This window comes from Anomaloglossus baeobatrachus, chromosome 5 (genome assembly GCF_048569485.1).
Source record: "Anomaloglossus baeobatrachus isolate aAnoBae1 chromosome 5, aAnoBae1.hap1, whole genome shotgun sequence".
Lineage (NCBI taxonomy): Eukaryota > Metazoa > Chordata > Amphibia > Anura > Aromobatidae > Anomaloglossus > Anomaloglossus baeobatrachus.
The window spans coordinates 537,920,052-537,947,425 of NC_134357.1; the positions used below are offsets into that span (position 1 = coordinate 537,920,052).

At 41.7% G+C, this 27,374-nt stretch overlaps 2 protein-coding genes across 2 annotated transcripts in view; both read left to right on the forward strand.

Moving 5' to 3' along the window:
• Window positions 1-27,374, forward strand: part of LOC142312193 (uncharacterized) — an 83,940-nt gene that overhangs the window by 41,843 nt on the left and 14,723 nt on the right. The window contains exon 11 of the mRNA XM_075351094.1: window positions 6,642-6,646. Coding sequence (XP_075207209.1) covers window positions 6,642-6,646 — 5 coding nt within the window. The remainder of the gene's footprint in view (window positions 1-6,641; window positions 6,647-27,374) is intronic.
• On the forward strand, window positions 251-27,019 carry LOC142312192 (gastrula zinc finger protein XlCGF66.1-like). The gene is made up of 5 exons (XM_075351093.1): window positions 251-298; window positions 25,064-25,207; window positions 25,337-25,516; window positions 25,600-25,723; window positions 25,810-27,019. The coding sequence occupies exons 2-5, from the start codon at window positions 25,136-25,138 to the stop codon at window positions 25,929-25,931; spliced, it is 498 nt and encodes a 165-aa protein (XP_075207208.1). The 5' UTR covers window positions 251-298; window positions 25,064-25,135; the 3' UTR covers window positions 25,932-27,019.

Sequence of the window (27,374 nt, forward strand, 5' to 3'; positions counted from 1 at the left end):
GTACACCTCGTACACACACGGCTCTGCTCCGTACACCTCGTACACACACGGCTCCGCTCCGTACACCTCGTACACACACGGCTCCGCTCCGCACACCTCATATAAACACGGCTCTGCTACATCCACACTGTAAACCCGTCCTGACCCCACACATAAACTTCCTCTCATTCAGCCTGCACAGTGCATACACTGAGGAGCTGATCATGTGACCTCTGACTCCTCCCCTCCATGTGACATCATCACAGGTCCTGGAAGCACAGAGCAGCCATATATCTAGTGTGCGGCTCTGCAGGAGGAGGTATGTGGAGATTCCCCATTACTGGGGCAGGGGGCATTAACCCCTTCAGCTCTGAGACTTTCTCTGTGTTTTTCTCTTGCTGATTTCTATGAATCGTGAGGTTTTTGTTCGTATGAGAGGCAGGAAGTGAGGAAACCCGTCTTCCCTCAGTGCCTTACCTGCTACCATACAGTATAATGTTTCCTCCGTACCGCCCGCCATCCCCTCTACCACAGTGTAATGTTACTGTCACGGGTGGCACAGTCCTGTGGTGTCCAACAATAAAAGGTCACAGTGTTTGGCTGTGCAAAATGCTCCCAGACTTTCTATTGTTCCTGCTGTAAGTATTCAGTGGGTTAGTTAACACCTCAGCTGGGTTTTCATTCTTCTCCCATTAAGGCCCAGCAGAGCTCCTCTTCTTTTCAGCTTCTAATTATCTGTATTTCCCCTTGGGTTTAAATGCTCTCATTTTCCCTGGACTTGTGCTGGTGATATTCAGTTGATTCTAGCCCTGGATGCAAGCAGTGGGCTTGCACTCATCTGTAGTATAGTTGCTATAACTTTGATGAACTTCTATCTGAGTCATCTGTAGATAAGAAGTTCATGCACTCTTCCTGTGTGTCCTCCTTGTGTCTTCTTTACAGTTTAGTGGAGTTCACGAAGAGCTCATCCCACCCATTCCCTATTTAGGGCCCATCACTAGGGATACCTTGGGTTAGGTGTTAGGTTGACCAATAGGTCACAACTGTTGCCAGCGATGACCAAATGCGGAGGGAGTCCCAGGCCCCCCCTCAGCTTCTCTCAGCCTTAATGAGATACAGACAAGAGACTGGTATCTGCACATAAGCAAGAGATGTGCGCTCCGAAGACTAGTTTATTTTCACACATACAGGGTTTATCAAGCTAATAGGGGCGTAGCTATGTTGTATACAAAGAATAAGTTTCTGTTTCTCGGCAAAGCATAAATGAGTTTCTAAAAAAACAGCATAACTCTCTCATTGTTCTTGAGTAGGCGCAAGTCTTATCTCTCTGTTCTTTTGGCAAGACATAACATTCAGAGTCCTTGAATCCGCTTTCAGCGTCTGAACGTAGCTGGGCTTGTTTGAAACACCTGGCAGAGTAGCATGAATGTCCATCTATTTTGTTTTAGTTAACTTTTTCCTCACAATCCCCCGTTTGGCGTGCGTGATGGGACTGGGTCCTATCGAGAAGCTGGAATAGCAGGCTGGTCCTCAGATGCTGTCCAAGCCGCAGGTTGCTTGGGGAGGTGAAATCTTCAAATTCACATCCGTCCTCCGGGTAGTGAGCCTGTGTACCTCCCGACAAGAGTCACATCATAATACGCCAAGGTGATTCTAGAGGAAAGAGCAGAGAAGAAAAAAGCATATTAGTGATTTCATATTGGTGCTGAATAATCATTATAACTACATTTCTTCAAGCAGCAGGAAAACAGAGCCATTAGCAATTTAACACTAGAACTACTGAGGTAGTCATTTTGACTACTTTGCACTATGTTTTTCTATTTAGGTGTCACGAGTCCAGTAGTTCTAGTGTTAAACACTACATAGGCTACCGATAAACATAGTAGAACTTGGAACACTGATTGCAGTATCACCATTAACCATCCTCCTTTTCCCTTAAACCAGTTTGCGGGGTTAAACATTGAAAAGGCATTGCTCCACCAAGCATCTGAGCTTCTAAGTACCTCTTCATCATGTTTTTTTCTCAGCTTTTGTATCTCAGTTAAGCTGGCTTGCGCTTTTAAGGTTCCCTTTGGGTCTATGTAGTGACAACAGCTAGGGCCTATTATCTGGCACATCCCCCCCTTGGGCCGCTGTGAGTTAATCCACTACCAAAGTATGTTGGTTGGTTACAATGATTAATTGTCTCTGTATGGCAATGGTACTATTTACTGCTTGGAGAACCTCGAAAATTTGATCATTAAGATAGTCTATTGTAACAGCCTCCCCATTGGAACACCTCATTTATTGGGACTGGTATAGCTAAGTAAGGCATGGAGGAGGCTGTCACAGGTGCGTGTGTACATATTCAACAGTCTGTGACCTCAAGTTTTTCAGCTAACACTTCATGGTGGGTCTCAAATGAATTCTGCCGTGGTGTAGAAGGCCCCAGAAAGGAAGTACACATAGAAATACGTATCAGCAGTATTAGGCCTTCTTGCAGTGGCTTGCATGGACCCATGTCGATCTCCCCTCTAATTTGACGGAGGTCGGTGTGGTCAGCTGGACAGGCAAAGGTCCTAAGTTCGAATCGGGGCTCGAGGGTCTTTCTCACGTGCTTCTTTAGGTAGACCCAGTCACCATGCTTTAGGGAGTGGTTTCCTGGAATGGCATCAGGATCGGCAGTGAAGAATAGACCCTTTGGTGGGTTTCAGTTAGTCTCTGCTGCAGGGAGACAACATAAGATGTTAGGCTATCACATTGCAGGTGTAATTCCTGCGGGAAGTAGCATCCTAATCTGGGGGCACTTCCAAACAGTATTTCAAAAGGTGAGAGCCTGTGCTTTCCCTGCGGGGTGGTCCTTAGAGAGTAAAAAGCTATGGGGAGACATTCTGTCCAAGGTCTACCAGTCTCCTCCACTGCCTTGGCTAGTTTAAGCTTTAAAGTCCCATTTAACCTTTCCACTTTCCCTGATGACTGTGGGTGGTAAGGTGTGTGTGTGTGTGTGTGTGTAAGGCTGACTGAATGCCTAACAGGGAACAGGTATTCTGGAAAACTTGTCCAGTGAAATGGGTACCTCGGTCTGACTCTATGACTTCGGGGAGTCCAAACCGGGATTCCAGCTCACAGGCCAATTTCTTTGCTGTGATTTTGGCCATGGCTGAGCTGACAGGGTAGGTCTCTGGCCATCCTGAGAAGAGGTCTACACAGACAAGTACAAACTCATAGATGCCATGTTTTGGCAGCTGGATGTAGTCTATTTGTACTCTTTGAAATGGGGCAAACGTCTTTGGCATGTGTCTTTGCGGGGTTTTTGTTAACTGGCCTGGATTATGCTGTTGACAGATGTGACTTTTATTCTCTGGGAGGCGTATTGTCTGAAGCCGGGGGCTACCCAATGAGGTTGCATCTGGTTCATGATTGAATTTGCGCTACTGTGTGTAGGGTAGTGGAGTATTTGGAAAATGGCAGGGAACCAACTGCGTGGCAGGACAGAAAGTTCGTTTAGGCGCCAAAACTCCTCCATTTTTTGTGCCCCCTTGGCCCGCCATCCGGCCTTTTCTTCCTCAGAGGCGTTTTCCTGTGTCTCAGAGAGGTTCTGCGTCTTTTCCTCTGTCGTTGACACTGTTTCCGTCTCCTTCAAAGGGAGTAAGGCTGCTTGTTTTGCTGCTTGGTCGGCCAAGTGATTTCCCCTAGCCTCAGGTGTTTGGGCCTTGGTGTGGGCAGCAACCTTTATGATTGCCAACTGCTTTGGTTTCAAGGCTGCTTCCATTAGTTTTTTCACTGAGGCTCCATGCCTGATGGGATTTCCTGTCGCTGTGAGGAATCCTCTAGCTTGCCAGATAGTGCCAAAATCGTGCACAATGCCATGTGCATAAGCTGAGTCCATGTAGATGTTCGCTGTCCGTTCTTCCAGAAACTCAATTGCCCAGATAAGGGCGATAAGTTCTGCTTCTTGGGCAGATATGTGCGGAGGTAGTGGTTGCTTGGTTATGACTTCATGTAGGGTTACTACCACAAATCCGGTGTGGAATTTGCCTGTTTCGTCGGCATATCTACTACCATCCACAAAAAGTTCAAAGTCTGGATTTGTAAGTGGTGTTGTTTGAATATTGTGCAGGGGCTTCGCCTCATGTTGGATGAGTTCTTGACAATCGTGGTCAAATGGTGCGCTGGTACGTTTGTCACTCTCTTCCTCTGTCCCCCCTTCTAAACTTGTGAAGATTAACAGATCAGCAAGGTTTAGACTTGTAACTCGAGCGAATGAGATGTTTGGGGGTAGCAATGGCGCACATTGAAGTCTGAGTTGTCTTGCCATGGAGAGGTGTTTCAGCTGCACTTGGTTGAGAACAGCATAGATGTCATGGCTGGTAAGGATGGTGGTCGGAAAATCAAGTGAGATTTCGGATGCTTTCTGCAATATGTTTGAAACTGCTGTGACAGCACGGACACAGGTAGGTGCTGCTCTGGTGACGTTGTCGAGTTGAGAGGAGTAGTACCCAATTATATGATGTTTTTCCGTCTTCTGGGCTTGTCCATCAAAACCAGATACTATACAGTCAGGGCCAGAAATATTTGGACAGTGACACAAGTTTTGTTATTTTAGCTGTTTACAAAAACATGTTCAGAAATACAATTATATATATAATATGGGCTGAAAGTGCACACTCCCAGTTGCAATATGAGAGTTTTCACATCCAAATCGGAGAAAGGGTTTAGGAATCATAGCTCTGTAATGAATAGCCTCCTCTTTTTCAAGGGACCAAAAGTAATTGGACAAGGGACTCTAAGGGCTGCAATTAACTCTGAAGGCGTCTCCCTCGTTAACCTGTAATCAATGAAGTAGTTAAAAGGTCTGGGGTTGATTACAGGTGTGTGGTTTTGCATTTGGATGTTGTTGCTGTGACCAGACAACATGCGGTCTAAGGATCTCTCAATTGAGGTGAAGCAGAACATCCTGAGGCTGAAAAAAAAGAAAAAATCCATCAGAGAGATAGCAGACATGCTTGGAGTAGCAAAATCAACAGTCGGGTACATTCTGAGAAAAAAGGAATTGACTGGTGAGCTTGGGAACTCAAAAAGGCCTGGGCGTCCACGGATGACAACAGTGGTGGATGATCGCCGCATACTTTCTTTGGTGAAGAAGAACCCGTTCACAACATCAACTGAAGTCCAGAACACTCTCAGTGAAGTACGTGTATCTGTCTCTAAGTCAACAGTAAAGAGAAGACTCCATGAAAGTAAATACAAAGGGTTCACATCTAGATGCAAACCATTCATCAATTCCAAAAATAGACAGACCAGAGTTAAATTTGCTGAAAAACACCTCATGAAGCCAGCTCAGTTCTGGAAAAGTATTCTATGGACAGATGAGACAAAGATCAACCTGTACCAGAATGATGGGAAGAAAAAAGTTTGGAGAAGAAAGGGAACGGCACATGATCCAAGGCACACCACATCCTCTGTAAAACATGGTGGAGGCAACGTGATGGCATGGGCATGCATGGCTTTCAATGGCACTGGGTCACTTGTGTTTATTGATGACATAACAGCAGACAAGAGTAGCCGGATGAATTCTGAAGTGTACCGGGATATACTTTCAGCCCAGATTCAGCCAAATGCCGCAAAGTTGATCGGACGGCGCTTCATAGTACAGATGGACAATGACCCCAAGCATACAGCCAAAGCTACCCAGGAGTTCATGAGTGCAAAAAAGTGGAACATTCTGCAATGGCCAAGTCAATCACCAGATCTTAACCCAATTGAGCATGCATTTCACTTGCTCAAATCCAGACTTAACACGGAAAGACCCACAAACAAGCAAGACCTGAAGGCTGCGGCTGTAAAGGCCTGGCAAAGCATTAAGAAGGAGGAAACCCAGCTTTTGGTGATGTCCATGGGTTCCAGACTTAAGGCAGTGATTGCCTCCAAAGGATTCGCAACAAAATATTGAAAATAAAAATATTTTGTTTGGGTTTGGTTTATTTGTCCAATTACTTTTGACCTCCTAAAATGTGGAGTGTTTGTAAAGAAATGTGTACAATTCCTACAATTTCTATCAGATATTTTTGTTCAAACCTTCAAATTAAACGTTACAATCTGCACTTGAATTCTGTTGTAGAGATTTCATTTCAAATCCAATGTGGTGGCATGCAGAGCCCAACTCGCGAAAATTGTGTCACTGTCCAAATATTTCTGGACCTAACTGTAGTAGACTCAGATGAGATGGATCCTTCAGGTACCAGGTCCCTGGGGAGTATGGAGTGTGAGGCTCCTGAGTCCACCAGAGCCCTTATTTCCTTGTTGCCAATTTGAAGGGGGACGTGTATAAATGGACCTCTGGCATCCCTATCCCGTGCTGCCGCAAGTCAGGCAGTCTTTTCTTCCTGATTCTCTGGTTGGTTTTGACCTTCCCTCTTTTTCTTTCTGCAGTCTCTGATCACGTGTCCTCTTATCCCACAATAGTAGCAGATCGGTCCCTTTCTTCTTGTGACTTCTGGATGACCGTCTACTGCTGCTATGACAACTTTCTTGGTCCTTTTATTCTTTGCGTCGGTTTCCAATCCACTTGCTTTGTTGACTAGAAGATCTATGTCTTCCATGTTTCTCCATTCGGGGCAGCACGCTTTCAACCTATCTGCCAGAGGTGCATGTATTCCATTCATGAAGGATCTTACCATCAGGTGACGTATTGCGCCTGCTTGTAAGTCCTGCCCTTCATCTGCGAATGACTGCATCAATCATTCTCCACAGGACCTTGATGCACTGGTCCCATTGTGCCCTTAGTTCTTTGCTAGTGGGTGCAGAAAAGATTGAGTGCTATCATGAAGGCTTGGCCGGACGCCACAGTATGGGTATCGGCCGTGACATGCCCTGTCAGATGGGCAGTAAGTTTGGCATACATTTCAGGGGACATTTTGACTCTACATAAACCCTCCATGTCCAACCAAGTGCTCCGGTAAGAGACCTGTATTTGGGCCAAATAACGTGAAAAACTGACTGGGTTTCGAGTCGGGTCAGGAGCATTTTGCAGGAAAGACATCTGCTCAGCAGGAGTCCAAGGTACATACACCTCATACCCACGGGCGATCGGATCTCTAGGAACATCTGGGTTTTGTGGATCAATAGGTGGTGTTATGAAGGCTCTTCTTTCTACCACGGGATAGAGAGGCACTGGTGCTGTGGCTTGTTTATAACGTGGGGTCGTTACAGGAGTAGTTGACAGGTACGGGGGAGGTTCAGGATCCTTATTAACTCTTTTCTCAGTTTCTTACCATGTGTCTGATTCTTCATGGTATATCCAACCTTGATCGTGGGCTGTCTTTGCCATGTCAGAAAGAGTTCTGACCACTTCAGTCCATGATTTATCTGCTATTACTCCTGCTCTGGTAGTTCTTATTTTGTCCCATTTGTTGGGGTCCAATTGGTCCTTCCCCTTCAATCCAAATGTCGTAAAAACTTCCTTGGACTGACTGGCTATTCTTTTCCCAAGGTAACACGTAATGAGATGCTGCAAGGTGCATTCAGCTCTGTCCTTTGATATTCCTTGTCCCATTCTTCGCCTATTTTCTTCAGCTTTTAGACCCTTGAACGTGGCTTGGACTAGCCTCACCTATCCTGGAAGTACCCGGAGCCTGACTCCTTATCTGTATTCCTACCTAAGGTGAGGTCTAGAACCACCTACCTTGGAAGTACCCGGAGGCTGACTCCTTATCTGTATTCCTACTTTAAGGTAGTGTCCTAACTTTGTTCAGAGGGGACTGAGTACGTTGAATGGTGGTGGGTTACCCTTCTTGTACCAGAGATATACTCTATATCCAAGAAAAATGGCAAACAGGGCTTCTCCAACTAACACTAGGGCAGTGAATATCACATCCATTTAGACAGGACAGAAGCACAGAGGCAAAACGCAGAAAAGCAGACACACAGAGACAAAGCACAGAAAAAACATCTACTGGCAAAAGTTCTTTCAGAGTTCAGTAGTGACCCGCCAATTACCCAGTTTTCTACTCACAGTGTCCCTCTTGCAGCGGTAAGGAAAGAGAGGACAGAGATGGGGAGCAAAAGAGCAGAAGAAGGTTCAACTCTTACCTGGCCAGGAGTTTTTAGTCCCCACGTCTGGTCCCCTCATCCTCGGTTTGGCAAGACGGTCCACTGGATCGTGGGTTTTAGACACGGGTCCCTATTCTCGGGCGCCAGAAATGTTAGGTTGACCAATAGGTCACAACTGTTGTCAGCGATGACCAAATGCGGAGGGAGTCCCAGGCCCCCCCTCAGCTTCTCTCAGCCTTAATGAGATACAGACAAGAGACTGGTATCTGCACATAAGCAAGAGATGTGCGCTCCGAAGACTAGTTTATTTTCACACATACAGGGTTTATTAAGCTAATAGGGGCGTAGCTATGACGTAAACAAAGAATAAGTTTCTGTTTCTCGGCAAAGCATAAATGAGTTTCTAAAAAAACAGCATAACTCTCTCATTGTTCTTGAGTAGACGCAAGTCTTATCTCTGTTCTTTTGGCAAGACATAACATTCAGAGTCCTTGAATCCGCTCTCAGCGTCTGAACGTAGCTGGGCTTGTTTGAAACACCTGGCAGAGTAGCATGAATGTCCATCTATTCAATTTTAGTTAACTCTTTCCTCACATAGGTTCCGCACCTAATCACCGAGCCGGATACCTATCTAGGATGGTAAAGGACCCCAGGGACCAGCAGTAGGTTTGGACAGGGTTCACCATCTCCCCCTTCCCTAGACACAGGGTTTCTCTTCCCTTTTGCCGCTTGCTTGGTACTTCCCTGTACCTAATGTGATATTATCACCAGCCGCACATAAAAAGAAGAAAGAAAAGGAATAAAAAAAAACAACCTGACACACAGGTTTTTTTTTCCTTTTTGGTTGTTGTGGTTTGTTTTTTTTTTCCTCTTCCCATGGATCCAAGCCGTTCTCACTCAGTGGCTTCAGGGTCTGTCCCTGGTGGTTGCAGACCTTAGGTCAGCTGTGCAACAGTAGCAGCGGTCACAAACTACTAATGTTGGTGATTCTGTGGGTAGACATGTCCAGCCGGAGCCCAAAATTGCTGTCATAGACAGGGTTACATGTGGTACACACAAATTTTTTGTTTTTAAAGAAGCCTGTGCACTGTACTGTAGGCTTCGACCCTACTCCTCTAGAGATGAAGAAAAATGAGTGGGGATTGTGATCTCGTTGTTGCAAGGGGGTCCACCATCCTGGGCTTTCTCTTTTCAACGTGGCTCCAGTTGCCGCCGGTCATTGGATGAATTTTTTGAGGCCTTCGGTCTCATCTATGATGAACCTGACTGAGTCTCCTTGGCTGGGTACAGGCTGCATTGTCTCCAGCAGGGTGATCAGTCAGCGGAGACTTATTAGTTCAGAATTTCATAGATGGGCAACCGGGGCAACCGACACCAAGTGGAATGATCTGTCAGGGTTTTTCAGAAAGGATGAAAGATGCCTTGATGATTTATGAAACTCCTGAGTCCTTGGAGGCTGCCATGTCCTTGGCTGTATGTGTGGACACGTGTGGAAAGACCACTTTCCATGGGGACTCTTTCTCGGTGCAGTACCTCATTGCCGGGCGGGGTGGCGATCTTGGGTTGGACCTCACTCATGGGTTTGGAGGAGCCCATACAGCTAGGGGGAGCCACTATTTTGCATGTTCCCACTAAAATCTGCAAAAAGGTGTGGGGGGGGGTTTATTGGTAGAGAGGATCATTTTGTTGGAGTCTGTCCCTCCGTTCTTAAGCAGAAAGGAACATCTATCACTCGGCTTACCCTTGGTGGTGTGGGGATCGATAATCAGGGTGTGTGTTTGTCTTCTACATGGAATTCTCGCTTTGTTCTGATAGCAGAGCTGGTGCAAGAGAGCAGGACTGAGAAAATTTCTGTGCTTGTGGACAGTGAAACAGGAGTCAGCATGGTGGATGCTCTGTTTGTAAGAATGGGCTTACCTGCAGTATGTTAACTAACCCTATCTCCTTCTATGCCAAAGACTCAGTGCCACTTGCTCAGTGATGCCTGACACAGATGGTACATGATATAAAACTGAGGATAGGCCACCCTGCATTATGAAGTAATTTCCTGCTATGTCTTGGAAGGCCTCTCCACTCCTATTGTACTGGGTCTACCCTGGTTAGTGAAACATAATCCTGTGGTGGATTGGCAATCCAGGGAAATTGTGGAGTGGGGAAACTACTGTTTTGATAACTGTCTGAACACTTCTCTCTCTGCGGTCTCCATGGAGACCTTACCTGCAGTTTTGTCTGGGTTTGATGATGTATTTTCGGAGAGGGGGTGTCAGGATTTTCCTCCCCATCATGTATATGACTGTTCCCATTAATCTGCTTCCTGGAGCATAACTTTCCAAGTCCAGACTGTCAGACAGTCCTTTCTAGCCCAGAGAGACAGGCCATGAATGATTACTTTGCTGAGAGCATGGAGAAGGGACATAACAGACCCTCTTTTTCGGCCATGGCGGCAGGGTTCTTCTTCGTTAAGAAGAAAGACGAGGGTCTCCGCCCTTTTTTTGGGGGGGGAATTAAATCAGAATATCGTTTGAGACTCTCATCTCTTTCTGATTCCCGATTTATTCAATCAGATTGTGGGAGTTAAGTGGTTCTCCAAGTTGGACTTAAGGTGTACAATCTAGTTACAATCAGAGAAGAGGATGAATGGAAAACTGCTTTTAAAGGGAACCTGTCAGGTGCAATATGCACCCAGAATCACAAGCAGTTCTGGGTACATATTGCTAATCCCAGCCTAACAGTCCCTGTATACACTAGCATAGATAAAGGAATCTTTACAAAAAGTATTTCTAAAGATCTTTTACTGTATGCTAATGAGCGAGGGCACTAGCCCAAAGGGTGTTGCTTCCCTTGCTAGTCGCCCCCATTAGCATGTTAGTACGCCCCTGTGGGCGGGCTAATATGCTAATTAATGCTTAGCGTCAGAGGATGATCTCACTCACCTCTCCGCCGCCATCACCGCCAAACCTGAATTTCGGCTTAGTGCGCATGACCCCGGAGTTTGCCAAATGTCTCCGTTCCAGGCAGGCCAGATGGTCTTTGTTTTTTACCAGGTTTATTTTACTGTCACTTACTGCCAGGGAATAAAAATATCAAAGCAATGCATTTTTCCAGAGATTCCCTGATACCGTGTTTTTCCAAAAATCATCTTTCCCCAAAAAATATGGCCTAGTAGGAGTTTTCTGCATTTTCGATGTAAGGCTTAAATATAAGCCCAATCTGGAAAATAAGCCTAGTTGTACTTCAATAATGAAGTGTCCGTGCAGCTAAAAAATTGACGAATACTACAGGACACTACATGATAGAAAGTAGACACCCCCAAAAGAGGAGAGAAAATAGAAGACCCCGCAATCATACTCGCTAGATGCCGAACGGGAGTACCTGCAGTGGAACACACACCCACACACATCAGATCTTGCACACAATCTTATTGCACACCCTCACACATCAGATCGCACACACACACAAACATCAGATCGCACACAAAATCACATATCAGATCGAACAGACACACTCATCACATCCGGTGATCCCGATTGCTTCTGGCTGGTAGAGAATCCTGGGAAACAGAGTGGTAGAATGCATATAGGACCTGTGGTGCAATGCGCCAATGTGTTCCACCACTGAGTCATCCATGCTTTCTATCGCAGGTCCTCACGCTCTCCACTACACTGCGTCCCATTTGACTCTGCTGAACGGAAGCAGTAAGTATCGCCAGATGTGGTGAGTGAGTGTGTGTATGCAGTCTGATGTGCATACAAGATAAGGCAGAAAAGGGGTTAATGCTGCGCATCAGCCAAATGAAGACGTATAATGTTGATGAAGATGAGTATTCTTTTATTTCATAGGTCTACGCGTTTCAAGGTGACAACCTCTTCCTCAGGACCAATGCATCAACAACAAGTACAACATACATGAAGATGACAGATATATATACACACAACTGATGGAAAGAAACGCCCACTGAAAGAAAAAAAAAAAAAAAAAATCAGTGGGAAGATCCTCCAACTGCATGACATGGCAAATTCATAGTAGTACATCAAATTCACATATATTCAAGGATAACATATTATTATGCAAAAAATAAATAAATCTATAAACGTTAATAAAGAAAAATAAAAACATAATAAAGAAAGAAACAAAAGACAAAAGTGTATGTGTATGTGTTTATAAAAGGACTAGAACCCTTATATGGGTGATAGCCCTATAACTAAAAACCAAGTCACCATTCTAGTGGTGATCACCACCAATAGTTCCACAAAAAGAACAAGAAAAGAAGAACCAAGAAGGAGCAGAAACAAAAAGAAGAAATGTGAATCGGACAGACCTCTTTATTAAGGTCTCCAAAAAGTGATTAAAACACTTGAGGTGAACCGGACAAGGAGTTCACCAGTGCCACAGGAAAAAACATATACTGAAAAATGCATGTTCGCGTGTCTGAAGGGGTGTTAACAAGAAAAAATATATATATATGACTATTTTTTTATCTATAAAAAAATATATATATATATATATATATATATAGTGATAATATGTTCATTTATATATACATGTGTATACACCTAGAATTAAATGTGTAAAGACACGTGAAAAAAATATGTATCATAGAATTATGTAAATATATATGTGTATCATAAAATATATTTATGTAAAAAAAAAAAAAAAAAAAAATTATAAAAGGTCCTGATGGATCATAAAAAGTGAAGACCAGAAAACATTAATTTCTTTAAAAATTTACTATAAAAAATATATATAAATATATATTATTGAAATTACACTATTAAGAACTAACTATTAAAAACTTCCTGTGACAAAAAGATTTTTTACACTGAAAAAGTATTAGATCCACGGAGGAGGAAGAGAGACAGACAAATACTACTGAATCCGTATTATACTCAAAGCTCCGGAGCGAGCGCTATACCAAAGCGTTGATCAGATCAGGTCACATAAGTTCAGACCATGAGAAAAAGATTAGTGCGCATGCCCTGACCGGTAACTAAAGTGCAGGATTCTATCATATAGAAACCAAGTGACAGAAAACCCGAAAAACAAAAAATCCTGAGATAAAAAACAGTGCAGGCATATCATTCAATGCTTCAAAAATGCATACGTAGCCCAAGAGAAGAAAAAAGGTCATAATTAAATAGTCTTTCAATCATGTTTCAAGATGCAAAAAAGCAACTCGAAGAAACTACAAGGGAGGACAATCATGTATGTGAAAGAGCAGATGACTGATCGACAAAAAGGCAATCCCAAAATGGAATGGAACCAAAAATACAAAGTATCTACATAAAAGGATCACTCATATATATCAAGGATCACACCACACTAACATTTTCATTAAAATAAATAAAAATGCTTATAAAATACATTAAATAAAAACCTATGAGTATGGGTATAAATACAGAAATTAAAAAATCAATCAAATAAAAACAATTATATAATTCAATAAAATAAATCCGTCACTTCATTAAGACCCATGGGACTAAGGGTGTTCAACTTGTAAATCCAAAAAGTTTCTTTTTTACTCAACATTTCAAACCTGTTGGGAGTGTTAATAGAGATCTGTTCAATGGGAGTAATAGTGAAAACGACCTTTTTATCATGTTCCAATGTACAATGACGGGAAAGTCCATGAAGAAGGAAGCCTTTTTTGACATTATGTCTGTGTGAATTTAGACGGTTATGTAGTGCCTGTATCGTCCTCCCCACATATTGTTTCCCACATACACAGTCAATCAAATATACCACAAACTCAGATTGACAGGTCATGTGTCCCTTTATAGAAAAAAGTTCTGGCTCCCCGTTGGGGCCAAATCTCCTTCTCCGGTGCCTAATAGTGTCACAGCATAAACATTTATTTGAAAAACATTTGAAAACACCCATGGGAAGGTCAACCGCTTTATTAGTAGTGGGAGTTTTGAGTCTACTCGGTGCCACCACATTTCGGATAGTGGGCGCTCTTCTATAGGTGATACCAGGGTGATCAGGGATATTGTTTCTCAAGACCGGATCATTTGTGAGAATATTCCAATATTTGGTTAAAATTCTCCTAATGGACACATTGTCCTGACTAAAAGTAGTGATAAAATTTGATGTAAAATCATTTAAAGCAGGTTCCCTTGTATTGGGTAAAATCAGGAGTTCCTGTTTCAAAAATCGGGTCTCCTTAAAGGCATTCTTGAGAAGTTTTTTAGGATAATCCTTCTCCGTAAAACGGTCCAATAAAATTTTTGCCTGGATTTCAAAATCCTCATCCATGGTACAATTTTTTCTGATTCTCCTATACTGGTTTTTGGGTATATTGAGAAGCCATTTATTATAGTGGCTACTATTATAGTGTATATAGCCATTAGTGTCGACTTTTTTAAAAAAGGTTTTTGTAATTATACGGTTCTCTTTATGTGAGATAGTAAGATCCAAAAAATCAATAGTATTGTTGTCCATACATGGTGAGAAAGCCAAGCCCCAACTGTTATTATTAATATGTGTAATAAATTCGGCGATATTATCATCCCTATTATCCCAGATCAAGAACAGGTCGTCTATATATCTTTTATAAAATACAATGCAGTTTTTAAAAATAGAATTATAGATAAAAATAGACTCAAAGATCCCCATAAATAAATTAGCATATGTAGGTGCTACTTTACTACCCATCGCGGTCCCAAGGGTCTGCTGATACAAAACATCCAGAAAAGTAAAAAAATTGTTCTTAAGAATAAAACCCATACTCTGCAGGACAAAATTTTTTTGCATACGTGGAAGTCTAGGGTCATTATCAATAAACAGTGAGAAACATTCTAAACCCAGATCATGATTGATATTCGAGTATAGTGCAGAAACATCCATAGTAAGGAAATAGTAAGAATCCCTCCATTGTATATCTTTGATCAATGTAATCAGATGTGCCGAGTCTCTCAAATAACTGGTAAGTTTCAATACATGTATATGCATAATCTCGTCAAGATAAGCCGCCAAATTGGAAGTCAGTGCATCAATCCCAGAAATGATAGGTCTCCCAGGAGGATTGACCAGGTCTTTATGAATTTTGGGGAGGTGATACATAAATGCCATTTTTGGGTTTTTAATCTGCAAAAATTTTTTCTCTTTATCACTAATAATATTGTTATTACTCGCTTCCAGTATGAGATCATTATACTCTGAGCGTGCCTTTTCATATTGCACCATATCACACTTGCAATATTGCAGAGGATTTGAAAGAATTTTCATTGCCTCTGCAATATAATCCTGCCTATTTTGGATCACAATACCGCCTCCTTTATCAGCCGACCTTATTACAATATCAATATTTTTCTTAAGTTTGGTGAGGGCAGCTTTTTCTGCTTTGCTCAAATTAGGTTTCCTGTGATGACCAGTAGCATCCAGATCAAGATTTTTAAAATCATTTAAAACCAAATCACAGAAGGTCTTAATGTGGTGGCCTTTACTCGTCGTAGGGTAAAATGAGGATTTTGCTCTTAAATTGGTATGAAGGAAACCATCAGCAAGGTCAGGCACATTCTTGTTATCGCCGGACCGGGTACTCTCTTGTCCAATATTACCATTATTACTGGGGGCTTTTTTCATTAAGAAATGCCTTCTCAAAGTAAGTTTCCTAATGAAAGCTTGGAAATCAAGATATAGATCAAAATTATTGGACTGTGATGAGGGACAGAAAGAAAGACCTTTACTCAGGACCGAAAATTCATCCTTAGTGAGCTCATAGTCAGAAAGGTTGAAAATATTCCCCATATTTATTATTTGGTTCTTTTTCCTTTTTTGGTTGTATTTGACTCCTGCTCTATTTCCTCTTGTGCGCTTTTTCTTTTTATAGACCTCGGGGTGGGTTGCTGTGTTATTGTCTCTCTGTTGTATATCGTAGCTGAGGGTAAAAAAGGCACTGAGGGGGCCTTTATGTTACTATTGTCTATCGTAATTTTATTATGATCCTTCTTATTCTGCCCAAAAGAGGTAGTAGTATTAGTTGATGATAATTGTGAGTCTCCCATGTTATTAGTAGTAACTTGAGATACAGGAAGGGAATCAGGTACTTCATGTACCGTTAGATCCAGTAGATCGATGAAATCTCTATCGTTCTCTTCCTCAAAAACTGATAGAGTCTCAGGGATGTTTAGAGCAATAGTGGATCTTTTTTGCCTGATTTTTTCAATCTGGCTCTTGATTTGGGCTAATTGCCTTTTCGTTTCCTCAGTCTATAATCCGTCTTCATATCTGTTCTATTACTGAACTATATACTAATCTATCTTGCTATAGGAACTTTTTCAATAGTAAATATCACAAACCCAAAGATGTTACTAGAGACCTTGGTTTAGAATCTGACGGTAATAAGCCCTTGGAGAAAGTAAGCACTACTGCTGGTTTGATTGAGGATCATACTCCTAGGAGTGAGCCACACCTCTCCCTTAAGGCCAATATGGGGAATAATATTGATACTCCTCAATCCCCGATATGTATAACTGACAAAAGTCCCCTACAAGGAACCAGTAATAATTGTGACAAAAAGAGTATTATATCCAAAACCATAAATATAGAGGAAACGAAAAGGCAATTAGCCCAAATCAAGAGCCAGATTGAAAAAATCAGGCAAAAAAGATCCACTATTGCTCTAAACATCCCTGAGACTCTATCAGTTTTTGAGGAAGAGAACGATAGAGATTTCATCGATCTACTGGATCTAACGGTACATGAAGTACCTGATTCCCTTCCTGTATCTCAAGTTACTACTAATAACATGGGAGACTCACAATTATCATCAACTAATACTACTACCTCTTTTGGGCAGAATAAGAAGGATCATAATAAAATTACGATAGACAATAGTAACATAAAGGCCCCCTCAGTGCCTTTTTTACCCTCAGCTACGATATACAACAGAGAGACAATAACACAGCAACCCACCCCGAGGTCTATAAAAAGAAAAAGCGCACAAGAGGAAATAGAGCAGGAGTCAAATACAACCAAAAAAGGAAAAAGAACCAAATAATAAATATGGGGAATATTTTCAACCTTTCTGACTATGAGCTCACTAAGGATGAATTTTCGGTCCTGAGTAAAGGTCTTTCTTTCTGTCCCTCATCACAGTCCAATAATTTTGATCTATATCTTGATTTCCAAGCTTTCATTAGGAAACTTACTTTGAGAAGGCATTTCTTAATGAAAAAAGCCCCCAGTAATAATGGTAATATTGGACAAGAGAGTACCCGGTCCGGCGATAACAAGAATGTGCCTGACCTTGCTGATGGTTTCCTTCATACCAATTTAAGAGCAAAATCCTCATTTTACCCTACGACGAGTAAAGGCCACCACATTAAGACCTTCTGTGATTTGGTTTTAAATGATTTTAAAAATCTTGATCTGGATGCTACTGGTCATCACAGGAAACCTAATTTGAGCAAAGCAGAAAAAGCTGCCCTCACCAAACTTAAGAAAAATATTGATATTGTAATAAGGTCGGCTGATAAAGGAGGCGGTATTGTGATCCAAAATAGGCAGGATTATATTGCAGAGGCAATGAAAATTCTTTCAAATCCTCTGCAATATTGCAAGTGTGATATGGTGCAATATGAAAAGGCACGCTCAGAGTATAATGATCTCATACTGGAAGCGAGTAATAACAATATTATTAGTGATAAAGAGAAAAAATTTTTGCAGATTAAAAACCCAAAAATGGCATTTATGTATCACCTCCCCAAAATTCATAAAGACCTGGTCAATCCTCCTGGGAGACCTATCATTTCTGGGATTGATGCACTGACTTCCAATTTGGCGGCTTATCTTGACGAGATTATGCATATACATGTATTGAAACTTACCAGTTATTTGAGAGACTCGGCACATCTGATTACATTGATCAAAGATATACAATGGAGGGATTCTTACTATTTCCTTACTATGGATGTTTCTGCACTATACTCGAATATCAATCATGATCTGGGTTTAGAATGTTTCTCACTGTTTATTGATAATGACCCTAGACTTCCACGTATGCAAAAAAATTTTGTCCTGCAGAGTATGGGTTTTATTCTTAAGAACAATTTTTTTACTTTTCTGGATGTTTTGTATCAGCAGACCCTTGGGACCGCGATGGGTAGTAAAGTAGCACCTACATATGCTAATTTATTTATGGGGATCTTTGAGTCTATTTTTATCTATAATTCTATTTTTAAAAACTGCATTGTATTTTATAAAAGATATATAGACGACCTGTTCTTGATCTGGGATAATAGGGATTATAATATCGCCGAATTTATTACACATATTAATAATAACAGTTGGGGCTTGGCTTTCTCACCATGTATGGACAACAATACTATTGATTTTTTGGATCTTACTATCTCACATAAAGAGAACCGTATAATTACAAAAACCTTTTTTAAAAAAGTCGACACTAATGGCTATATACACTATAATAGTAGCCACTATAATAAATGGCTTCTCAATATACCCAAAAACCAGTATAGGAGAATCAGAAAAAATTGTACCATGGATGAGGATTTTGAAATCCAGGCAAAAATTTTATTGGACCGTTTTACGGAGAAGGATTATCCTAAAAAACTTCTCAAGAATGCCTTTAAGGAGACCCGATTTTTGAAACAGGAACTCCTGATTTTACCCAATACAAGGGAACCTGCTTTAAATGATTTTACATCAAATTTTATCACTACTTTTAGTCAGGACAATGTGTCCATTAGGAGAATTTTAACCAAATATTGGAATATTCTCACAAATGATCCGGTCTTGAGAAACAATATCCCTGATCACCCTGGTATCACCTATAGAAGAGCGCCCACTATCCGAAATGTGGTGGCACCGAGTAGACTCAAAACTCCCACTACTAATAAAGCGGTTGACCTTCCCATGGGTGTTTTCAAATGTTTTTCAAATAAATGTTTATGCTGTGACACTATTAGGCACCGGAGAAGGAGATTTGGCCCCAACGGGGAGCCAGAACTTTTTTCTATAAAGGGACACATGACCTGTCAATCTGAGTTTGTGGTATATTTGATTGACTGTGTATGTGGGAAACAATATGTGGGGAGGACGATACAGGCACTACATAACCGTCTAAATTCACACAGACATAATGTCAAAAAAGGCTTCCTTCTTCATGGACTTTCCCGTCATTGTACATTGGAACATGATAAAAAGGTCGTTTTCACTATTACTCCCATTGAACAGATCTCTATTAACACTCCCAACAGGTTTGAAATGTTGAGTAAAAAAGAAACTTTTTGGATTTACAAGTTGAACACCCTTAGTCCCATGGGTCTTAATGAAGTGACGGATTTATTTTATTGAATTATATAATTGTTTTTATTTGATTGATTTTTTAATTTCTGTATTTATACCCATACTCATAGGTTTTTATTTAATGTATTTTATAAGCATTTTTATTTATTTTAATGAAAATGTTAGTGTGGTGTGATCCTTGATATATATGAGTGATCCTTTTATGTAGATACTTTGTATTTTTGGTTCCATTCCATTTTGGGATTGCCTTTTTGTCGATCAGTCATCTGCTCTTTCACATACATGATTGTCCTCCCTTGTAGTTTCTTCGAGTTGCTTTTTTGCATCTTGAAACATGATTAAAAGACTATTTAATTATGACCTTTTTTCTTCTCTTGGGCTACGTATGCATTTTTGAAGCATTGAATGATATGCCTGCACTGTTTTTTATCTCAGGATTTTTTGTTTTTCGGGTTTTCTGTCACTTGGTTTCTATATGATAGAATCCTGCACTTTAGTTACCGGTCAGGGCATGCGCACTAATCTTTTTCTCATGGTCTGAACTTATGTGACCTGATCTGATCAACGCTTTGGTATAGCGCTCGCTCCGGAGCTTTGAGTATAATACGGATTCAGTAGTATTTGTCTGTCTCTCTTCCTCCTCCGTGGATCTAATACTTTTTCAGTGTAAAAAATCTTTTTGTCACAGGAAGTTTTTAATAGTTAGTTCTTAATAGTGTAATTTCAATAATATATATTTATATATATATTTTTTATAGTAAATTTTTAAAGAAATTAATGTTTTCTGGTCTTCACTTTTTATGATCCATCAGGACCTTTTATAATTTTTTTTTTTTTTTTACATAAATATATTTTATGATACACATATATATTTACATAATTCTATGATACATATTTTTTTCACGTGTCTTTACACATTTAATTCTAGGTGTATACACATGTATATATAAATGAACATATTATCACTATATATATATATATATATATATATATATATTTTTTTATAGATAAAAAAATAGTCATATATATATATTTTTTCTTGTTAACACCCCTTCAGACACGCGAACATGCATTTTTCAGTATATGTTTTTTCCTGTGGCACTGGTGAACTCCTTGTCCGGTTCACCTCAAGTGTTTTAATCACTTTTTGGAGACCTTAATAAAGAGGTCTGTCCGATTCACATTTCTTCTTTTTGTTTCTGCTCCTTCTTGGTTCTTCTTTTCTTGTTCTTTTTGTGGAACTATTGGTGGTGATCACCACTAGAATGGTGACTTGGTTTTTAGTTATAGGGCTATCACCCATATAAGGGTTCTAGTCCTTTTATAAACACATACACATACACTTTTGTCTTTTGTTTCTTTCTTTATTATGTTTTTATTTTTCTTTATTAACGTTTATAGATTTATTTATTTTTTGCATAATAATATGTTATCCTTGAATATATGTGAATTTGATGTACTACTATGAATTTGCCATGTCATGCAGTTGGAGGATCTTCCCACTGATTTTTTTTTTTTTTCTTTCAGTGGGCGTTTCTTTCCATCAGTTGTGTGTATATATATCTGTCATCTTCATGTATGTTGTACTTGTTGTTGATGCATTGGTCCTGAGGAAGAGGTTGTCACCTTGAAACGCGTAGACCTATGAAATAAAAGAATACTCATCTTCATCAACATTATACGTCTTCATTTGGCTGATGCGCAGCATTAACCCCTTTTCTGCCTTATCTTGTATGCTCATCCACGTGGGGCTGCAGCAGACGCCATTATCTCATGCGCACTAGTGGTTGTGACTGTCACAACTGATCCAGGTGAGTGTATATTTTCCAGGTATACCCCACTGATCTCTTTGGTGTTACACTATCAGCGCTCCTTATTTTCAGATCTATATGCAGTCTGATGTGGGATAGTGTGTTCTTGTGTGTGTGTGTGTGTGTGTGTGCGGTCTGATGTATGTGAGTGTGTCGTCCAGAAGCAGGGGAAGACCGCGTGGGACATACCTGCTGGGAGAGCCGGACGAAGATCACAGGGGAACCTGGGGGCAATGCAGACGTCCAGGGTCTGGTAAGTATGTTTCTCCTGGGAAGTGGGTCTGCTTTTGATTTTTAGGGGGGCTGGACTTACCCCAACTGTTTTTCCCCAGGAATAAGCCCTATTTAAAAATAAGCCCTAGCACTTGTGTCAGTGGAAAAAAGTATAAGACTGTCTTATTTTTGGAAAAACATGGTAGTAGTGATCATGTGAACCTGGTACTTATTTTGCAGAATGGGGTAGTTGTCTCGGCCTTGTGTCCAGACCTGGAGGGGGAGGTGTTGGAGACTCAGGGGGACGCCCCGACCTCTTGCCCTTCAGGGAGGTTGTTCGTGCCACCCAATTTGAATTGTAAACTAATTAGGGAACATCACAATTCTGTACTATCGGGTCATCTAGGTAGTAAAGCAACCTCGGACCTCCTTTCTCGTCATTTTTTTTGGCCGATGTTGCATCAGGATATGGTTAACTATGTGTCTGCTTGCAGTATTTGCGCACACTCCAAAGTAATGCATACATGTTCATTGGGATCTCTCCTGCCATTGGCTATCCCAAATAGACCATGGCGCATTTATCCATGGATTTCATTACTGACCTGCCTTCATCTTCGGGAAACACTGGTTTTGGTGATTGTGGATAGGTTCGGTAAGATGACGCATTCATTGCGATGCCGGCATGTCCGAATGTCAAGATTCTGGTTCAGATGTTCAATGAGATTATGAAGTTCACAAGGTTCCTTCCAATGTGGTCTCAGATCGGGGAACCCAGTTTTTTTTTCCAAATTTTGGAAAGCATTTTGTGTGCGACTAGGGGTCCATCCCCAGTCAAATTGGTAGACCAAGCGAATAAATGAAAATTTGGAAACTTACCTTAGATGCTTTGTATCCAAGAACCAGGAGGATTGGGCATCTTATTTACCATTGGCCGAATTTGTTTTAAATAATCGTCACCAGGAATCTACTAGCAAGTCACCATTCTTTGGTGCATATGGTTTTTATCTGCAATTTAGTACCTTTAATGGTAGGGGTGCTTCAGGAGTTCCTGAAAAGGAGTGTTTTGCCTCCTCACTCTCTTCTGTATGGCAGAAGCTAATGGGAGACAGATACAAACATATGGCTACCAAAAAAAAGCTTCCAGGTCCAGACCTAAATGTGAATGACTATGTGTGGTTATCTACCAGGAACATAAAATTAAAGATTCCTTCCTGGAAGCTGGGATCTAGGTTTAGTAGCCCCTTTAAAATAACCACCGACATTAACCCAGTAGCATTTCGTCTGGAATTACCTCAGGCTCTTAGGATCCACATTTCACAGGGTTCACAGGTGTGTTTCATAGGGCACTGCTCAAAGAGTATGTGGAGCCTTTGGAGCCATACCCCTTGCCGCTAGCCCCAATCATGGTTGATGGTAATATGGAGTTTCAGATGGCTAATATTGTTGATTCTCGTTTTCTACCTTGTTCCTTTCAATACTTGGTGCACTGGAGGGGTTACAGACCAGAGGAGAGGATGTGGGTTCCAGCATCAGATGTGAATGCCGAGAGATTGGTTCATTCATTTAATGTTGCTCATCCAGAAAGGCTGCAGCCTGAGTGTCCCAAGACCACTTGTAGAAGGGGGGGTACTGTCACGGGTGTGTCATGGGTGATAGACAGTCATGTGGTTTTTGGCAATAGAAGGTCACAGCGTTTGGCACTATTCATCGTACTAGGTAGCTCCATTGCTGGATTTTCATCCTTCTCCTTTTAAGACGCAGCAGAGCTCCTCTTCCCTTCAGCTGCTAATGATCTGTATTTCCCCTTGGGTTTAAATACTTTAGTTTTCCCTGGACTTGTGCTGGCGATATTCAGTTCATTCAAGCTCTGGATGCAAGCAGGCGGCTTGTACTCTGCTGTGGTGATGTTGCTGTAGCTTTGCTGAACTTCTACCTGAATCATCTGTGGATAAGTAGTTCATGCACAGTGTCAAGGCTGTGGAGTCAGTAAGCCAAACCTTTGACTCCGACTCCAACTCGGACTTAGACTTCCACATACATGACGCATGTTTGTGAGAAATTTACTGTAGTAAAATGGTAACATCAGGCTTTTAATCATTATTATGATGCAATAATCAAGCTGTTTAGACAGAACATAAAATACATTTATTGAAATACAAGTTTAGAACACAAAAAACCTTTAATAAATTGTAAATATGCAATACACTGCACCCAGGAGCTACCTCAATTAGTATATCTAAAAACAATTTTTATTGAAATTTATTAAAATAACTCAACATTCCAACTGTGAAAAAATGTGACACACACAAAAGATCCCAGGACCATGGGACAGCCCCAATAGTTTCCACCAAGGGAACAAAGCCAGTTGTTCCTCTATTATATCACCTTAATAGTACTGCCAATGGGAAGAATCTCTAGATGACCCTTGTTCTCTCTTTCCTCTGCCAATGGAGATATAACTTAAGTTACACGCACCCTAAAGGTAAAGAGGTGCCCCCATGCCTCGGCGGCTTTCCCTCCTATGATATCCCTGAACTCCCTTCTTATCGGGTAAAATCTAGAGGGTTATACCATCAAATAGTGAGGGAAAATAGAAAAAATTGCACTTATCTGAGATATACGTTCGGGTCAAAAGTCCCTTAGCAGTATTTCTCTCTTAAGGTGAGGGTGCCTGGACACCCTCACCTTAAGAGAGAAATACTGCTAAGGGACTTTTGACCCGAACGTATATCTCCATTGGCAGGCAGAGGAAAGAGAGAACAAGGATCATCTAGAGATTCTTCCCATTGGCAGTACTATTAAGGGCGGAGTTTTTTGAAATATTTGCAGTGAGTTTCTTTCTGACTGAGCACTCCGCCCTATAAACCAGGCTGTGTTCACAATCCTTATACCAGGAGTCCTAGCTGCCCAGACATGGAGGTTAGTCCAGATAGTGGCATTTCAAGTTAGATTTTTAGTCTAGCTGCCCAGACATGGATGTTTTTAACCTAGATAGTGGCATTTTAGTTAGGGACCCGGAATATTGAGATTTACCTTGCCGTTGGTTTCCGGGCTTACATGCATTGGCCAATTCATAAACTAAAAATTTCATTTAATGCAGTACCAGAGTTCCCTTATACATTGATGGCATTTACTGTGCGGCTGTATCCATTTTGTATTTGCTAGGTTTTTTCAGCTGGCATCTATACACACTTGTAGGATGTGCGGGTCAGTTTTTTGAAATATTTGCAGTGAGTTCCCACAGTACTGCCATCCCCCCAACACAGTACTGCCATCCATCCACACACAGTATACAGTTCCCACGGTACCGCCATCTGCCCCCACACAGTATGTTCCCAGAGTATCACTATTTCCTCACTCATAGTGTAATGTTCCCACAGTACCGCCATCCGCCCACACACTACAATGTTCCCACACTACTGACATCCCCTCATACATAGTGTAATGTTCCCACAGTACCATTCCCCACACAGTCTAATGTTCCCACAATACTCCAATCCCTCTACACAGTATAATGTTCCCACAGTACCGCCATTCTTCCACATACATTAGAATGTTCTCACAGTACTGCCATCCCCACCACATAGTATAATGTTCCAAAAGTATGGTACCATCCACACCACCGGCTAATAAATAACAAGACAAGAGAAAATAATTCATCTACATGTTATATCTCCTGATATGTTTCCACTCATTATCTCTAGTAATTTTATTATTACAGCGGATTTTTTATGATGTTACATTGTCATCTTCTTTACATTAAGATCTCTACAATATTGGATCCTCTCAGGGGAGATCTTTTATATAAGAGAATTTTCCTGATTGACCCGTCAAATATGAATAAGGACAAGATGGCGGAGAGGATATTACACCTCACCCTAGAGATCCTCTTCCGGCTTACTGGAGAGGTGAGAGATTCTGATGACGTCACATTACATCATTCTTATCTATGGGAATAACAGATGGACAGAACTGTTGAGGTGAGGACTCTGGGAATGTCTGTAGAGAGATTTATTACTGTGTCTCTCCATAACCAGGATTACACAGTAGTGAAGAAGACCTCTAGTGAGCGCTATCAGGACCCTGTGTCTGAGGGATGGGGAAGACCCCTGAGCCCAATCACGGGGCCTCCACCTCACCCCCCGATACATGAGGACATCAATGACCAGAAGATCCTAGAACTCACCTACAAGATGATTGAGCTGCTGACTGGAGAGGTGACACTGCTGGGAATGCTGGGACATTATACAGTAACGCTATGAAGGGATCGGGGGGGTGACGGTATCATTGTATGTGTCAGGTTCCTATAAGGTATCAGGATATCACCGTCTATTTCTCCATGGAGGAGTGGGAGTATTTAGAAGAACACAAAGATCTGTACAACGACATAAAGATGGAGGTTCCCCAGCCACTTACTTCACCAGGTAATAGACAGGACTATATTATACACACGGCCTATAATTATCAGTATCTAAGGAATGACCTCAGTCCCTGTATGTGTTTCCTCCAGTTCTATCCAGTGAGAGGACAACACCAGAGAGATGTCCCCGTCCTCTTCTTCCACAGGACTGTAAACAAGAAAATCCTAGTGTTCCTCAGGATCATCAGGTAGATGGAGAAAAGGTGTCATGAAATCTCCCCCATGATGTGTAGATGATAGTGATGGGCGGACCCGGACTGACCCTTGTTCCATTCAATACTTGGTGCACTGGAGGGGTTACGGACCAGAGGATCTGGTTTTCATCCTTTCAGAGGCTTTTCATCCTTTTCCTTTTAAGACGCAGCAGAGCTCCTCTTCCCTTCAGCTGCTAATGATCTGTATTTCCCCTTGGGTTTAAATACTCTCAATTTCCCTGGACTTGTGCTAGTAATATTCAGTTCATTCAAGCTCTGGTTGCAGGCAGGTAGCTTGTACTCTGCTGTGGTGATGTTGCTGTAACTTTGCTGAACTTCTACCTGAGTCATCCGTGGATAAGTAGTTCATGCACTTTTCCACTGTGTGTCCTTCTTTGTAATGCTCGCCACTGGGGATGGTGCTGCGGAAAGCAAAATTGGACCCACTAGACCACAGGAAACTTTTTTAATGGGGTAGAGACCAGGACTATGGCAGCTGACCCCATCAGGGCAGGGGCGGACAAAGGAAAAGACAGGGCTGACTCTCAAGTGTAGAAAGGTACCACAAGTGTAGCTGAAGGCAGACAGCAAAGGCAGAGTTTCTAGCACCAACAGGGCAAGACAGACAGACAAGCAGAGTCACTAGCAAAGCAGATGGCATGGCCAGAACCGACAGGCAGTCACTAGCACCAACATGGCAGGACAAACAGGCAGAGTCACTAGCAAGGCAGATGGCACAGCCAGGACGGACAAAGTCAATAATACCAACAAGGCAAGATGGACAGGGACCAGGTATGAGCAGGGCAGGATGGGCTGGAACCAGGTTCAGGCCGGACGGGACAAGATAGGCAAGTACAAGTGGGACAGGACAGGCAGGAGATCTGACCACTAACTAGACAGAACACAACTGACTAAACTTAGGGTGTTGAACAGGCACCACTTCTAGTGGGTGTGTGCCTTAAATACTCAGTGCCTCTCACCAATAGGCTGAGAGGCACTGCTTAAGAGTGGTGCACTGGCCTTTTGAGAGAAGGACAGCAGCGCTCAAGCATGCGCTAGGTGTACTTCCAGAGGCCCCGTGCCACATGCGGAGGAGGAACCTACACGGAGGAGAGCAAGGACTCTGGGCAGCATGGAAGAAGCCGGCCGCAGATGTGAGTTATATCTCCTGATATGTTTCCCCTCATTATTTCCAGTAATTGTTTTATTACACAGGATTTTTTATGATGTTACATCATCATCTTCCTCCCATTAAGGTCCCTACAATATCGGATTCTTTCGGTGGAGATCTTCTATATCAGAAAATTTTCCTGATTGACCCGTCAAGGATGGATATGGACAGGGACAAGATGGCGGAGAGGATATTACACCTCACCCTAGAAATCCTCTTCCGGCTTACTGGAGAGGTGAGAGATTCTGATTACGTCACATTACATCATTCTTATCTATGGGAATAACGAA

Coding starts and splice junctions, on each gene's coding strand:
- LOC142312192 (XM_075351093.1), top strand. CDS start 25,136: ATGAATAAGGACAAGATGGCGGAGAGGATATTACACCTCACCCTAGAG. Junction 25,208..25,336: donor TCTTCCGGCTTACTGGAGAG/GTGAGAGATTCT, acceptor CTCCATAACCAG/GATTACACAGTAGTGAAGAA. Junction 25,517..25,599: donor TTGAGCTGCTGACTGGAGAG/GTGACACTGCTG, acceptor TGTATGTGTCAG/GTTCCTATAAGGTATCAGGA.